Source organism: Haematobia irritans, chromosome 5 (assembly GCF_050003625.1).
Source record: "Haematobia irritans isolate KBUSLIRL chromosome 5, ASM5000362v1, whole genome shotgun sequence".
NCBI classification, from domain to species: domain Eukaryota; kingdom Metazoa; phylum Arthropoda; class Insecta; order Diptera; family Muscidae; genus Haematobia; species Haematobia irritans.
In genome coordinates this window covers 71,303,975-71,319,138 of record NC_134401.1, presented here as the reverse complement: position 1 = coordinate 71,319,138, position 15,164 = coordinate 71,303,975, and the positions used below count along the sequence as shown (strand labels likewise).

Genomic DNA, 15,164 nt, shown 5'->3' with positions numbered 1-15,164 from the left:
GGTTGATAGAAACCATATACCAATACCATGTACCAAATTTCAGCCGGATCGGATGCAATTTGCTTCTCTTTGAGGCTTTGCAAGCCAAATCTGGAGATCGGTTTATATGAGGGCTACATATAATTATGAACCGATGTGGACCAATTTTTGCATGGTTGTTAGAGACCATATACCAACATTATGTACCAAATTTCAGCCGGATCGGATGAAATTTGCTTCTCTTTTAGGCTCCGCAAGCCAAATCTGGGGATCGGTTTATATGGGGGCTATATATAATTATGGACCGATGTGGACCAATTTTTGCACGGTTGTTAGAGACCATATACCAACACCATGTACCAAATTTCAGCCGGATCGGATGAAACATGCTTCTCTTAGAGGCTCCACAAGCCAAATCTGGGGATCGGTTTATATGGGGGCTATATATAATTATGGACCGATATGGACCAATTTTTGCATGGTTGTTAGAGACCATATACCAACATCATGTACCAAATTTCAGCCGGATCGGATGAAATTTGCTTCTCTTTTAGGCTCCGCAAGCCAAATCTGGGGATCGGTTTATATGGGGGCTATATATCATTATGGACCGATGTGGACCAATTTTTGCACGGTTGTTAGAGACCATATACCAACACCATGTACCAAATTTCAGCCGGATCGGACGAAATATGCTTCTCTTAGAGGCTCCACAAGCCAAATCTGGGGATCGGTTTATATGGGGGCTATATATAATTATGGACCGATATGGACCAATTTTTGCATGGTTGTTAGAGACCATATACCAACATCATGTACCAAATTTCAGCGGGATCGGATGAAAGTTGCTTCTCTTTTAGGCTCCGCAAGCCAAATCTGGGGATCGGTTTATATGGGGGCTATATATAATTATGGACCGATATGGACCAATTTTTGCATGGTTGTTAGAGACCATATACCAACACCATATACCAAATTTCAGCCGGATCGGATGAAATATGCTTCTGTTAGAGGCTCTACAAGCCAAATCTGAGGGTCCCTTTATATGGGGGCTATACGTAAAAGTGAACCGATATGGCCCATTTTCAATACCATCCGACCTACATCGATAACAACTACTTGTGCCAAGTTTCAAGTCGATAGCTTGTTTCGTTCGGAAGTTAGCGTGATTTCAACAGACGGACGGACGGACGGACGGACGGACGGACGGACGGACGGACGGACATGCTTAGATCGACTCAGAATTTCACCACGACCCAGAATATATATACTTTATGGGGTCTTAGAGCAATATTTCGATGTGTTACAAACGGAATGACAAAGTTAATATACCCCCATCCTATGATGGAGGGTATAAAAATCCTAAACTAATTTTTTCACAAAAGGTTAGCGTCACTGAATATTACCTCATAATTGAAGATTCCAAAATTAAGTCGAATGAAGGGGTTGTTATTCAGCTGGTGTTTTCTTTTTTTATAAACCAATTTTCATAAAACTGACATTTTTCTCACTAATTTAAAATAAAAAATATTTTATTTAATTTAATTTTACAATATTATTTTTTAACAATCTCTCCGTATACCATAACAACGCGATTCCAACTAAAAAAAAAAACAACCCACGCGCAAACACATCGATTACATCAATGGCAGGTCAGTGAATAAAATTTTCTTTTTCAGTAGTAAATTCTTATACCCAGCGAAGAAAACAGTATTAGCAAAATTGTAACGTACTGATATTATCATTATTCAACCATCGAACTGAACGGACGTGTTTTCTAATAGTATTTCATCGTAATAAGTACTTATTACGAATTTCACGTGTGGTGGAAATAATAAACCACCATGCAGCGAAATTCAAAGTCATCCACTGGGTTGCTAATTTCAGCGCCCAGTGGACGGGTAACGACTGAAGTTATAAATTTGGGCAGCGACCAAGAGTCAGGCCCAATTAGTCGACCTGTAGACGGGTCGACTGGTGGTGACACTTTGGCAAGTCGAACCTTTTCTAAGGTGACGACATCAAAAGGAGGCAATCCCTCTCGAAAGAGATTCAAGGAACGAAGAAATGCTTTGTTTATCCTAAAGAAATTGAGATCAGTCGACCCAAGCACGTTGTAGGCTAAGCAAAACGATTCCTTAAAATGGGCTCAAGGAATTCTTGAAGCTGGAAAAAGGGAACGATCACCGGATGAGCTGCCATCCTCTAAACGGGATCAAAGATCGTTTGCCTCAGTTGCAATAGACAGCCTTGTGATGGCTATTATTAATAAAGGAGCATTGGACGGTATGATTCCAAGGCAAACATGGGGAAAATTGAGAACGCGATGTCTGGTGTCTATTTAGAGGTGCGAAAAAAGTTTCCCGGACCAAGTCCTCGACAACAAGATGCTGGATGGTATCAGGGACGATATAAGTTAATAGCTTTTGCGGACCAGAGGTCTATAGATTGCTTTCATGATATCCATATGAAGGTATACAAAAGCGATCAGCCAAACGATTCCGAAACCGACAAGCCTCCGGTAGAGTCAGCAGTGAAAAAATCTCCTAGCGAAGCCGAAGGAGGCATAAAACCTGCAGAATATGGCGAAAATCGTATGCGGGAAGTTTCTACAGGCTCAAACCTCACCAAAGCTGAACCGCAGATTGTTGCGAGAGTCACCGAGATCTGTGAAGAGGAAGCCCTTGATGATTCAATTGAAGCGGCTGATGTGACGGTGGTTGAAAATTTGGATGGTTCTACGGTTCCTCCAGATAAATCTTCACCATTGTAAGGCCGCTTGTGCTGCCTTAAAAGTTCTCCTGATGAAAGGAGGCATAGATATAGTTCTTATTCAAGAACCATACATATATAAGAACAAGATCTGTGAATTAAGCACTCCGGGTTTCAAGCTTTTGCATAAACCGGTAACGATATAAATCGAGCATGTATAATTGCTAAAAACGAACTAAACTTGTTTCTGCTACCTTCATTGAGCAATGCAGACATTGTCGTAGCCAGTCTAGAGATATCCAAATTCAAATATTGGGTATCTTCGGTCTACATGGGACATGATAGGGAGATGCCACCCTGTGCCGTTAAGACCTTAGTTGAGGAGTCACTAAAAACAAAGACAAAACTCATTATGGGATGCGATGCAAATGCACATCATAGTATTTCGGGAGTATACAGAGTTTATTTTGCGTACTAACCTGGTAGTTTGCAATAAGGGAGATGCACCAACCTTCGTCACCAGGAACAGACAAGAGGTTTTGGACGTCACGTTGACCTCTCCGGAACTGAATGATAAGATATCTGAGTGGCAAGTTTTGAGGGAACATAGCTTCTCAGATCATCGCTACATAAGTTTCAGATTGGCTGTTCGTACTTCAAAGACCATATTTCCGCCAAATGTTAGGAAAGATGATTGGAATCGTTCAATTTGATGATACCGGAAATGCCAGAGACAAATATGAGCTCTGTGCAAGATATCGAACACGCAGTGGACCGGATTACTAAGGCCTTCAACATGTCACTGAAAGCTGCTTGCCCTAGAGGAAAGCCAAGGGGAAAAAATCGGCCACCATGGTGGACTACGGAGTTAAGTAATATGAGGAAATCCTGCAGGAAGCTCTTTAACAAAGCAAAGTCCACAAGAGCTCCGGAGGATTGGGACACTTACAAGATGAATCTGAGAGCATATAAACGAGAACTGAGAAGGTCTCAACAAAAATCTTGGGATGATTACTGTAGCAGTATTGAGAATACGTCAGAGGCTTCCAGACTACGGAAGGTACTAGCATCCACTAACACCGCTCCAGGTTTCATTAAAACATCGGAGGGAAATTGGACAACGTCCAGTGAGGAGACATTGGAGGTACTTCTGGACACACACTTCCCTGGAAATCAGACGGTTGAACCATGTTCTGGCGGTGTAACAGAGGCTCAGCGGTCATTTCCTATCGAGGAAATTGTGTCGGAATCTAGAATAAAATGGGCTTTAAATAGCTTTGGACCATTCAAATCCCCCGGACCTGATGGAATTACTCCGGCGGAATTACAAGCAGTGGCTGAAAGAATTATCCCCTGGTTGACGGTGATATATAAACGATGTGTAAACTTAGCATATATTCCAGAAAAGTGGAGGGAAACAAAAGTCGTCTTCATACCTAAAGCAGGAAAAGCCTCTCACTCGAGTGCGAAGGATTTCCGACCAATCAGCTTATCCTCATTCCTACTTAAGACCCTGGAGAGGATGATAGACACGTATCTTAGAACTAGCGTGGATTCAAGTTTGCTCTCGAAACGACAGCATGCATACTCGAAGGGCAGGTCTACTGAGACCGCATTGCATGAACTAGTCAGCTTTATTGAAAGCTCACTATCTGTCAAAGAATACGCAATCGTGGCGTTCAATAATGTCCATCCGAGCTTGATATTAAATGGACTGACAACTCTGAATGTTGATCCAGGTATACTTAGGCTGTTAGACGAACTTCTAATAAAGAGACGCATTTCAGCCACACTAGGGCAAGCAAACATACAAAGGTATGTGAACAGAGGCACTCCCCAAGGAGGAGTTCTATCACCTCTTCTTTGGAATGTTGCTATAAACTACCTCTGGTTTCCCTAGAAAAAGAAATGATAAAAGTGGTGGCATACGCAGATGATGTGGCGCTAGCAGTCAGGGGAAAATTCCCATCTACAATCAGAGATATTATACAGAGAGCTCTCCGGATGACTGAGAAATGGGCGAAAGATAATGGTCTTGGTGTAAATCCAGCAAAGACAGAACTAGTCATGTACTGCAAAGATCGCAAAACTCCCACGGTTAGGCCCATTATTTAGGGGGTACTGAAATTACCTTTGGTGAGTGTGCAAAATACCTTGGCGTTATTTTGGACAGGAAGTTGAATTTTAGGCTTAATATTGAAGAGAAGGCGAGAAAAGCCACGGTAGCTTTGTTCTCGTGCAAAAAGGCAATAGGGAAAAAGTGGGGACTAAAACCAAAAATTGTGCATTGGCTATACACGGCAGTAGTTAGACCTATAATGCTATATGGTGTTGTAGTCTGGTGGGCGGCACTTCAGAAACCGACTTGTTTAGATAAAGTTCAGCGTATGGCGAGCTTATGTATCTCAGGCGCATTTAGTAAGACAGGAACAGACTCCCTTAATGTCATGCTACATCTATTGCCTTTAGACATTTTGGCCAAACAGTCAGCTGCAACAACGGCTGTGCGGTTGCGCGAGCTATCGCTGTGGTCGGAAAAAGTTTGAAACTCTAATTCCCAACAGTGAGGCGTGGTGTACACAGACCCCGGGGAATAAAGAATATATAGATTTCTACACTGATGGCTCCAAATTGGATGGACAAGTGGGGTTCGGAGTATATTCTAATAATCTGGAACTTCAAATAGCGAAAAGATTACCTAATCACTGTAGTGTTTTTCAGGCTGAAATATTAGCAATAACAGAGGTGGCGAATTGGCTGAGAAGTAATGTTCCAAAAAATGTGGGCATTAATATATACTCAGACAGTCAACCTGCAATAAAATCCTTGGACTCTGTGTTCCTTAACTCGAAAACGGCCATAGACTGCCGCAAATCTCTCAACGAGATGGCTGATCAGTACAATATTCACCTAATATGGGTTCCTGGCGTTAGGAACATACCGGGGAACTGCGAAGCAGATGTGTTAGCAAGGCTAGGAACTACCTTACATATTCCAGAGGAACTAGAATCTGTTGGTATGCCTCTGGCCACCTGCAAGCTCTTACTGCGTGAGAAGGCTGTTATGATGGCCAATATTCGATGGGAGAATTGCAAGGGTTGTAACGACACCAAGCAAATATGGCCCCATTTGAACTTAAACCGCACACTAGATATGCTAGTGTTCTCAAGGCGTCAGATAGCACTCCTGATATCTGCTATAACGGGTCGCTGCCTGATAGGCGAATTTGCAAAAACTATAGGTGCGAAGTATAATGACTACTGTATAAGCTGTCATGATGTGGAGGAAAAGGAATCAATTAAACACCTCTTGTGTGAGTGTCCTGCTTTTTGTGTAAGGCGTAAGCGAATTTTAGGAGCATATAGCTTTAGATTACTGGCGGACCTGGAAAACGTTAAGCAGTTTGTTAATGTTTTTGGAGCAATCTGGTTGGTTCCACAAAAGTAAATAATAGAGAAGGTTCAGTGGTTAAGACTAGAAGTGCCCATATGTAATACGTACTGTTAGATAAATGTGGTATCACAATGGACTGAATAGTCTAAGTGAGCCTGAAATTTAATCGGGCTGCCACTTTAACCTAACCTAACCTAACGTACTGATATCCTGAAATAGAAATTTGAACTTCTGAGTGAGATCTCAAAGAGTTTTAAACCTCTATTCTGTCCTAGAGTAACTTATAATTACATCTTACGGATGCTATGCAATTTGAGACGGTGGGAGCCATAAATTATCTAGCTATCAGCCGGAATTGGGGGAGTTCTTGTCTCTTATTAAATAGCATATTGTCGCATTACAATTTTTATATAGACTCCCGAAATTAAAATTCTTTAATTATACTAAATGGACCAAAGTTACCAACAATAAAAAACACAAAACCCCTTTGTTGGAAACATGAGAATGATGAGAAAAATAAATTTCAAAGTTTGAGACCCATAATGTCAATTAATATGAGCACTAAGATGTTAAAGCGTTCGCGTCTCACTACCCGCACCTGCCATGCCCTAATGACGCCTGTACTCTCTCTTTTCTAGGGGCCCACAAACATCAAGTTTAACTCATTCACCCACGCAAGAAACAAACAAAATTTAGCTATCCATATTTATTTAAATCGAAATATAATTTCTTTCCAAATCATTAGTAAATGTGTAAGCCTAGGATTATTAATCTAATAAATTTCATATCATTTTTGTCTTTAAATTGTAACAAAGAAACTGAAGTAAGATATAAATACATTTTTATTATCAGACCAACTATAAAAAAAATCAACAAATTCTAAACAATTCAAATTTCAAAGCAACCAATTAGTTTTGCTAGCTTTTCAGAAATTCATATGCGGTCTTATTATAGCAAATCCTAATTTTTCTAATTTTTTTCAGAGAATACTTAATTTCATAAAAGCAAACAAACGAAATTACATATTTTTTTTAGTTATGGCAGAAATTCCAAATTTCAACAACTCAAAGACAGTATTATTTTTTTTTCTCTAACAGAGTATGGAGTACACTGAAGAAATGTTTGTTGGGTATACCTTGTAAAATATCCACGGAGAAAGTAATTTCTTACAAACTATTTTAGCAAAACAAACGTGATGCAAGTACAATCGAATTTTGGGCAAAGAATAGTAAAAATCATAAAACTAATGAAAACAAAAAACAATCTTACCGAAATGGTAATAGTAAAAAAAAATTGTGAATGAGAGTCTGTGATGTCTCTATGAGAATTTACACCAACAACATACTCAGTGCAATGAGATAGAGATAATGATCATTATTTACGCGGGAATAATGAAGGAATAACATTAAATCATAAATGAAGAGAGTTGAATGAAAAAATAGAAATATGAATGCTAGTTACTACAGAGGGAAGGTAAGGGGGAAACATAGTTTGGAGACTTTTTACTGATCCCACACAAACAATTTATTTGGACTCTAGTGGAGTACACATAATGCGTAATTTATTTAATGATGTTTCCACTTTACCTTGCCTTGCGTCTTTTTTTATGAAAAAAAAGAATTATAATGAATGAAATATAAACACTCACCCAAACACATATTTCGATGACGATGAGGCCTCAGCGATTCAAAATAGAGATGTTTGACGATTTTTCTATATTATGGAGTTTTCAATAAAATTTTAAATTATATAAATTCTATTTATTCATATTTTTTTTCTTTTCATTCTCCAAGCACTTTTGAAAAAAAAAAAAAAACATTGTACCCAATTCGAATAACTTTTTTTTAATGTTCTCCTTCGGAGGGTTGCATACACAATTTAGATTACAGTCTTTGAGCTGTTTACCAATGAGGACATGAGCTTTAAATTTACTTTTCTGGATATAATTCCTTTAGATCGAGGTTTTTTTACATTCATATTTTTTATGGATTTCATTTACTGTAGCACCAGGTATGTGTATGACTAAGACGATCGCGAGTAACTACTTTACTGCTTCATTTTTCTTCCTTCTTTTACTGTTGGTATGCAATGGATTTCTTTTCACACTGAGATTACTCTCCTCGTAAAATTGAATTCTTCTTCGAGACTTTTCTGATGATCTCCGCTTTAAAGCTATAAACGACGGCAGGGTGTAAATTATTGGTTGCCTACAGAAAATAATTACTTTGTTAAATTCTTGCAACAATCAAGTTTTGACTTCCTTACCAATTCAAAGAAATATTTCCTTCTTGAGAGTACTGTGGAAATCCTATACTGATCTCGAGATAAGTTTTCTGTCCGTGCGACAAAAAAAAAGGAAATTTGGGAAACTTCGTTCGTCAAAACGGATCAAAACTGCGTACGAAACTATTATCTAAGTGGGAAAAGATGACAGATTTCCCCGTCCTTGAGGACCAGGGGAAATATTTTAACTCGGGACCTCGCGGAAAAAGGATATACTACGGAGATTTACTGTTTAGTACAAATTATTTGAAAAACAAATGGAAAATCCATAAATACCTATTTTGCCGCTTCAAATGAGCACAGTCGAGAAAATTTTTTAGTACTTTTAGGGAATTTGAAGTATTTTTTCGACTGGATGTCACGAGATTTGAGGTAGTAAAAAAATTTGGATTCTCTGCTTCTGATTAGATGAAAGTAAAAAATGAAAAGGAAGTCAACGTTGACTATATCTAACCTCGTGACTAGGGGATAGAAGTTTGACAAGCTTGAATAACCGCGTTGTCAACCACTAAAGTACCTGTATTTTCCCTACGGATCATAGAGGTACAAAATTATGTACCTTATCCGTGACGATATCGCAATCAATGATACAACGATCACAATCAGATTCGCTTTCGCCTTCTCAACAATTGGCATTAAAACAAGACTTTCGATGTACTATTTCAATAAGATGAAAGCCTGATTTTATTCAATCCACATAAATCCTCTAACAACAATGGGATTTTCACAACACGATAGCTCTCTAACATGTTGCCTAGTTGTAGTATAATAAAATATTCAAAAGAAAGAAAATATATAATATTTTCTACAAAAATATTAAAAAAATCTCACATATAAGTAATTATCATATATAATCAGTTAGAAGTCAATTAACAAAAAAAAGATTGCATAATTTTGCCCAAGTATTATTATCTATATCACAGAAATTTCCTTGGCGTTGAAATATGTCATTACAAAATGCCATGCCTTATTCTAGTTAACGAACTATTTCTAACTGCTTTCAGTTTAGGATTTTTTTACTGAAACAAGTAAATTTTATTATTTACCACAAAAATTTAACTGAATGGAAATAAAATGGTTAGCTAAATTGATAAACATATTTTCCTTTAGTTTCGAAGACACTTTTTTCTGGGTTTAGACATTTATTTATTATCAATTTATATATTTTCAACCCCATCTCTCATTTTAATGATTATTGATTCTATAACTTATTTTTTATAGAACAAAAAACCCGAAAGATAATTCCTCTACTCTATGAGAGCTCAATTGAAATTCCGAGGACTTTGAATATATATACCCACTTACGGTACAATGCCAGTTCAATGGGATTTTGTGATTATTGGACCAAATTGGCTAATTCCATTCGCAACGTTAACATCGGTGAAACTCTATTAAGAAACCCAGTTGTCGAATGTGAGATACACAGGTAATTTGTAATTAAGCGACGAATTTTATGCACATTTTATATTTAATCAAAATGAAGACAATGTTTATTCGTATGCTAATTGGGGTATTTTTACAAAGCACAGGCGGAGCACTGCTGAAGCTACCAACAAAACTTCTTATTACTTATAAAACAAGCACAATGTGGTGCATTTTTAATTTTAACAAATTTTAATTTTAACAAATTTTAATTTTAACAAATTCAGCGAAATTCAATAATTATAATGTTTAAAACTTTACAGTTCGAACGATTCTTATGAACTAACTTAAAAAGAAAAATTGGATGCAAAGGTAATAAAATAATAACGAGTAACAGTAGATTCTTAAAGATAACAAGAAAATCCCAAACTGGTATATTGATAGCCATCTTCGATAATGTTCAAAAGGGATACAAACCGAATATGGTTCCTCTCCACATCTCAATAGATGGCGGTAATTCTATAACTCCAAATAAATTCATCTCAACATAAACATTCCGGCCCCCTTGCAGTACTCTGCAATCGATAAAACTTTCACTCAATATCCGACAAGCCAGATTTAAATTAAAAGGAACAGGGTCTGGAAATTATGTAGCCAACAATCGTAAACTGTGCTAAAGGTCTTCCCAATGTATCACCACTAACTCCATTTCGTATTATCTTAGAATACAGGTCACCTCCAATGGAGAGATGTACGTGCCTTGATAGATAAAATAGTGGATCCGCCAACTGTAGCCCCGGATATTCCTCAACGATCTGAGCCGTTCGGATTTCGAAAACTCTGACCTTTCCATCCACACCAGGAAAAACTTTTGTTACCCCAGCAAAAAAAGCGTCGCCAAAAAAGTAGTGAAAATGTGTTTTTGTTTTGATCCGGAAGTGGTGCAAAATTGACGCAGAAGCGATGAATTTAACATGGGCTTATCATAGGACGGATGTCCACCAAAGCCGTTGCACTGAATTTGCATCACTTCATAAAGTGTGATGCGAATCCAGTGTTTTGCATATTTTGACGAATAAATAATTTTTAATTTTTTTATGATTTTTAATGCATTATAACGCTTGTCTGTAACGTTTGACATCAAATATTTTCAAAAATTCGTAATTTGTCTAGCATTTTTTTCGGCAAAATTTTAATAATTTGCACTATTTTTTTAATTCTTAATCTATTTTTAACCTATTTGGAACAATAAAACTTTAAATTTCGCATTAAAAATATGAAAAAGCGAGTTATAAAAAAATTAACTCAAATGAACTTCCTGTGCAGTTAAAATAAAGAACATCTTTGGGAGGACATTTTTGGAAGTGCTTTTAAAGTTGTGCCTTTAGAAGAATTTCCAAATTTTTTGCTGGGTACTCTCCCTACTCTCCACTCGTTAGGAGGTAAATTATCGTCACGAACAACAACCATAACATTGACTTTCAAGTTTGATTCATCTGTTTTCCACTTATTCCTTTTAACTATTTCTTGATTGGAGTCATTGGGGTATCTTGTATCTGTGGTTCTGATGGTGACAATACTGGACCACCGATCAAAAAGTGACCTGGAGTAAGTGCATCAACGCAATCAACGTCCTTCGATAAGAGACAAAGTGGTCTTGAATTCAAGCATGATTCAACTCAAGCTAATAGGGTTGAAAACTCCTCGAATGTATATCTTAAATTACAGGCAGTTCTTCTGAAATGGTGCTTAAAGGACCTAACTCCTGCCCCCCATAGACCCGTATGAGGCGCCGCAGTAGGGTTAAAATGCCAATTGACTCCATTATTCACATATGACTGAACAATTTCAGAACTAATGTTTCGAATAAAGCAACGAAATTCGGACTTTAAGACCCTCGAAGCAGCAACAAAATTTGTCCCATTATCCATTGTCCTTCGGACAACCTCTCCGAGCAACGAATCTCGCAAATGCCGCCAAAAACGTCGCCGTCGATAAGTCACTTACATTCGATAAGTCGTTACTGTTACCAATCAACGATGGAAAATCAGGTTGAGCTCCTCCGACAGCTGAAGGATATCGGCGAAGACATCGCCAACTTCATCAGAAATATTAGGAAAGATTCAAAAGGCCACACAGCATATTAACAAGACCGACTGGCTAGGCTGAATGCAGCCTGGAAGGAATTCGAAGAAGCGGTTGGTGCCTCTAGCGGTCACGACGGTCTTATTAGCCGTTCGTTGGGCAAAATGGCAGCTCTGGGTCGGCAACTAGAAGGTTTGCAATTTAGTGGCCAGGAAAGAACCTACTATGAGGTGAAAGTGGCCACAATAAACCGTCTGTGGCAACAGATAGAGAATCTCAACGACGATGTTCTAGACAAGTACCCAGACCCAGAGCAACTCGGGTACAATGCAGCATAATACATTTGGCTCGAGAAAGAGGCCCAGGCAGCAGTTATCCAACTCTCTAATGCCAGCAGGGATTCAACCTTCCCCAACCCGGAAGTTGTGGCCAGACCAACTTCTTTACCACTGCCTGCAGTCACTATCTTCAAATTCGATGGTGACTATATGAAATGGATATCGTTTTCGGATCTGTTCACAAAAATGATCCATCAGAAAATCCCGAATGCTCACAAGATGTGGTACTTGAAAAACCACGTAATAGGCGAAGCAGCAAAACCTTATTGCTCACCTTGCCATAACAGAAGAAAATTATCACACGGCATGGCAATTGCTGGAACATCGTTATAACAACAAGAGGGTTATGGTAGCCACGACAATCCAGAAGCTACTCGATCAACCCTCAGGTGCTGGATCTTTAAGCGCCCTCAAGCGATTGCATGACACAACAAAACAATGTTTGGCAGCTCTTTCCAACATGGGACTCTAGACTTCGTCATGGGATCCACTTTTAATCCACCTCCTCGTTAAAAAGTTGGATAAAGGTGTTCATAGTCAACATGAACAAATGATCAAAAATCCGAAGGAACTGCAAACCATAAGCGACTTCCTATCGTTCTTGGAGAACTATTTTCATACTTTGGAAGCAATGGGTGTAAAGGAAAAGATCTCTATCAATAGCTCCAAAAATTGCGCCCTGACTTCCCATCCAAGTCCTGAAAGCCGACATTGCATCATTTGTAAGAAGGACTTTCACCAATTATACCGATTCCAGGAATTCGCTCTACTCAGCACAAAACACCGCCTCAATCTTATACTCTGGCAGAAGTTATGTGTAAATTGCTTTAGCAGCAGGCATTCCACTAAACAATGTACGGTTTTAGGCCGCTGCCAAAAATGTGGGAGAAAGCACCATACGCTCGTTCACCTTGAACAACCTCCCACACGACCCTCTAATTCCACAATTAAATCAATCAAAGGAGATCACATGGAACACACCATAACACCAGCATCAGCAACAACTTCCAACCAATCCACGGCGGCTTCGCTTATCACTACCCCATCCGTTATAGCTGAAAGGTTAAGTTAGGTTACGTTAGGTTATGTGGCAGCCCGATGTATCAGGCTCACTTAGACTATTCAGTCCATAGTGATACCACAGTGGTGAACTTCTCTCTTATCACTGACTGCTGCCCAATTCCATGTTAAGCTCAATAACAAGGGACCTCCTTTTTATAGCCGAGTCCCAACGGCGTTTCACATTCCAGTGAAACCACTTAGAGAAGCTTTGAAACCCTCAGAAATGTCACCAGCATTACTGAGGTGGGATAATCCACCGCGGAAAAACTTTTTGGTGTTCGGTCGTGGCAGGAATAGAACCCACGACCTTTTGTATGTAAGGCGGGCATGCTAACCATTGCACCACGGGGGCTCCCATAGCCATATAGCTGAAAGTTTGGCCTTAAACTCTGAATCTCGAAGGCCCTATATTTTACTAGGAACTGCATTGGTCAAGATTAAGGCGAATTGTCTGGAAACCGAATGTAAAGCAATACTCGACTCGGTATCTTAAGTCAACCTAATTACGGAAAGATTAGTAGCACGACTCGGACTACCAAGAAGGTCTACGACTATGTCAATCAGTGGTATAGGAAGAAATCAGACCAAGGTTCAACACAGAGTGAACATTTCGCTCCAGTCGAGATCCAACAATTTCTCAACGCGCTTGGAGGCATTCCTACTACCACAAATAATTACTCCCCAACCTGCTCAATTTATTCACATTGGTAAATGGCTAATTCCCATCAATGTAACGCTGGCAGACCCTACCTTCAACCGTCCGGGCAAAATCGACATCCTATTAGGCGCAGAATATTATCATCAGCTACTCGCTATCGGACAAATCCAACTAGGAGACAACCTTCCAATCTTGCAAAACACAATACTTGGGTGGATAGCATCAGGGAAGGTATGTGATCAACATTTGCAAACATCAATATGTGGGGTACTAACTGATGAAGACAGCATGAACCAGACAATAGAACGATTCTGGAAACTGGAAGAAGTCGATAATACACAGAAATAATTATCGGTATATGACGCACAGTGCGAAGCTCACTTTAATCAGCATACTGGACGTGACAAAGAAGGAAGATTCATCGTAAGGCTCCCATTTTGTGCCGAACCAAGCTCTTTAGGAGAGTCACACAGTCTCGCCTTCAACCGTTTCCTGTCATTGTAACGGCGACTATCCAAAGACATTACCTTAAAACAACAATACACACAGTTTATGGAGGAATACGAAGCACTGTGTGACAGGAGCAAAATATTTTATTCCCCACCACTGCATTCTACGACCTGAAAGCAGCACCACTAAACTTCGATGTTTTGCATACTGGCCCAACACTACAGAATGATCTGTTTGCTATTCTGCTACGCTTCAGATTGCCACGTTTCGTGTTTACCACCGACATAGAAAAAATGTTTCCTCAAATACTGATACATCCTAAAGACAGACCATATCAGATTATCCTGTGGCGAAACTATACCACTGAACCTATCAACTACTTCACATTAAATACCGTTACATACAGAACCCGACCAGCCCCCTATCTGGCAATTAGATGCTTGAAAGAAATAAGCCGGGAAAACAAGAGGCATTTTCCTTTAGCAGCCAGTTTTTTGGAAAAGAACTTCTATGTGGATGGTGATCTGGGCGGGGCAGACAGCTTGAATACAGCCTTGGAAACCCAGCGCCAATTGCAACAAGTCATGGCGCGATACGGATTTAATTTACGAGTGGAGTGCCAATCATATCCAGCTGCTTCATAACATTCCGGAGTGTGACCAAGAAGTTAGCCTTGACTTCACAACAGAGGACACCAATTATACCAAAACTTTGGGATTGACCTGGTTACCCAAAGCTGACCAACTTAAAGTAAAGGTCAACCTAGCGCCAATCAGGTCGGTGACCAAAAGGACGGTCACTTCAGATCTTGCACGAATTTTCGACCCCCTAGGTTTGCCATC

The 15,164-nt window shown here is 39.2% G+C and overlaps 1 protein-coding gene and 2 long non-coding RNA genes across 5 annotated transcripts in view; 2 read left to right on the top strand and 1 right to left on the bottom strand.

The window, feature by feature from the left end:
- LOC142239163 (uncharacterized) overlaps positions 1-15,164 on the top strand; it is a 288,432-nt gene that overhangs the window by 199,340 nt on the left and 73,928 nt on the right. For all 3 annotated transcript variants that reach the window (XM_075310933.1, XM_075310932.1, XM_075310931.1), the window contains one exon: positions 9,589-9,793. In XM_075310933.1, coding sequence (XP_075167048.1) covers positions 9,589-9,793 — 205 coding nt within the window. The remainder of the gene's footprint in view (positions 1-9,588; positions 9,794-15,164) is intronic.
- LOC142239164 (uncharacterized) lies at positions 7,888-8,815 on the bottom strand. The gene is made up of 3 exons (XR_012722935.1): positions 8,644-8,815; positions 8,350-8,582; positions 7,888-8,291 (listed from the first exon to the last, which is right to left on the bottom strand). It is a non-coding gene; the product is annotated as an uncharacterized LOC142239164 (long non-coding RNA).
- LOC142239167 (uncharacterized) lies at positions 9,805-11,013 on the top strand. Its single transcript, XR_012722938.1, has 2 exons — positions 9,805-10,101; positions 10,174-11,013. It is a non-coding gene; the product is annotated as an uncharacterized LOC142239167 (long non-coding RNA).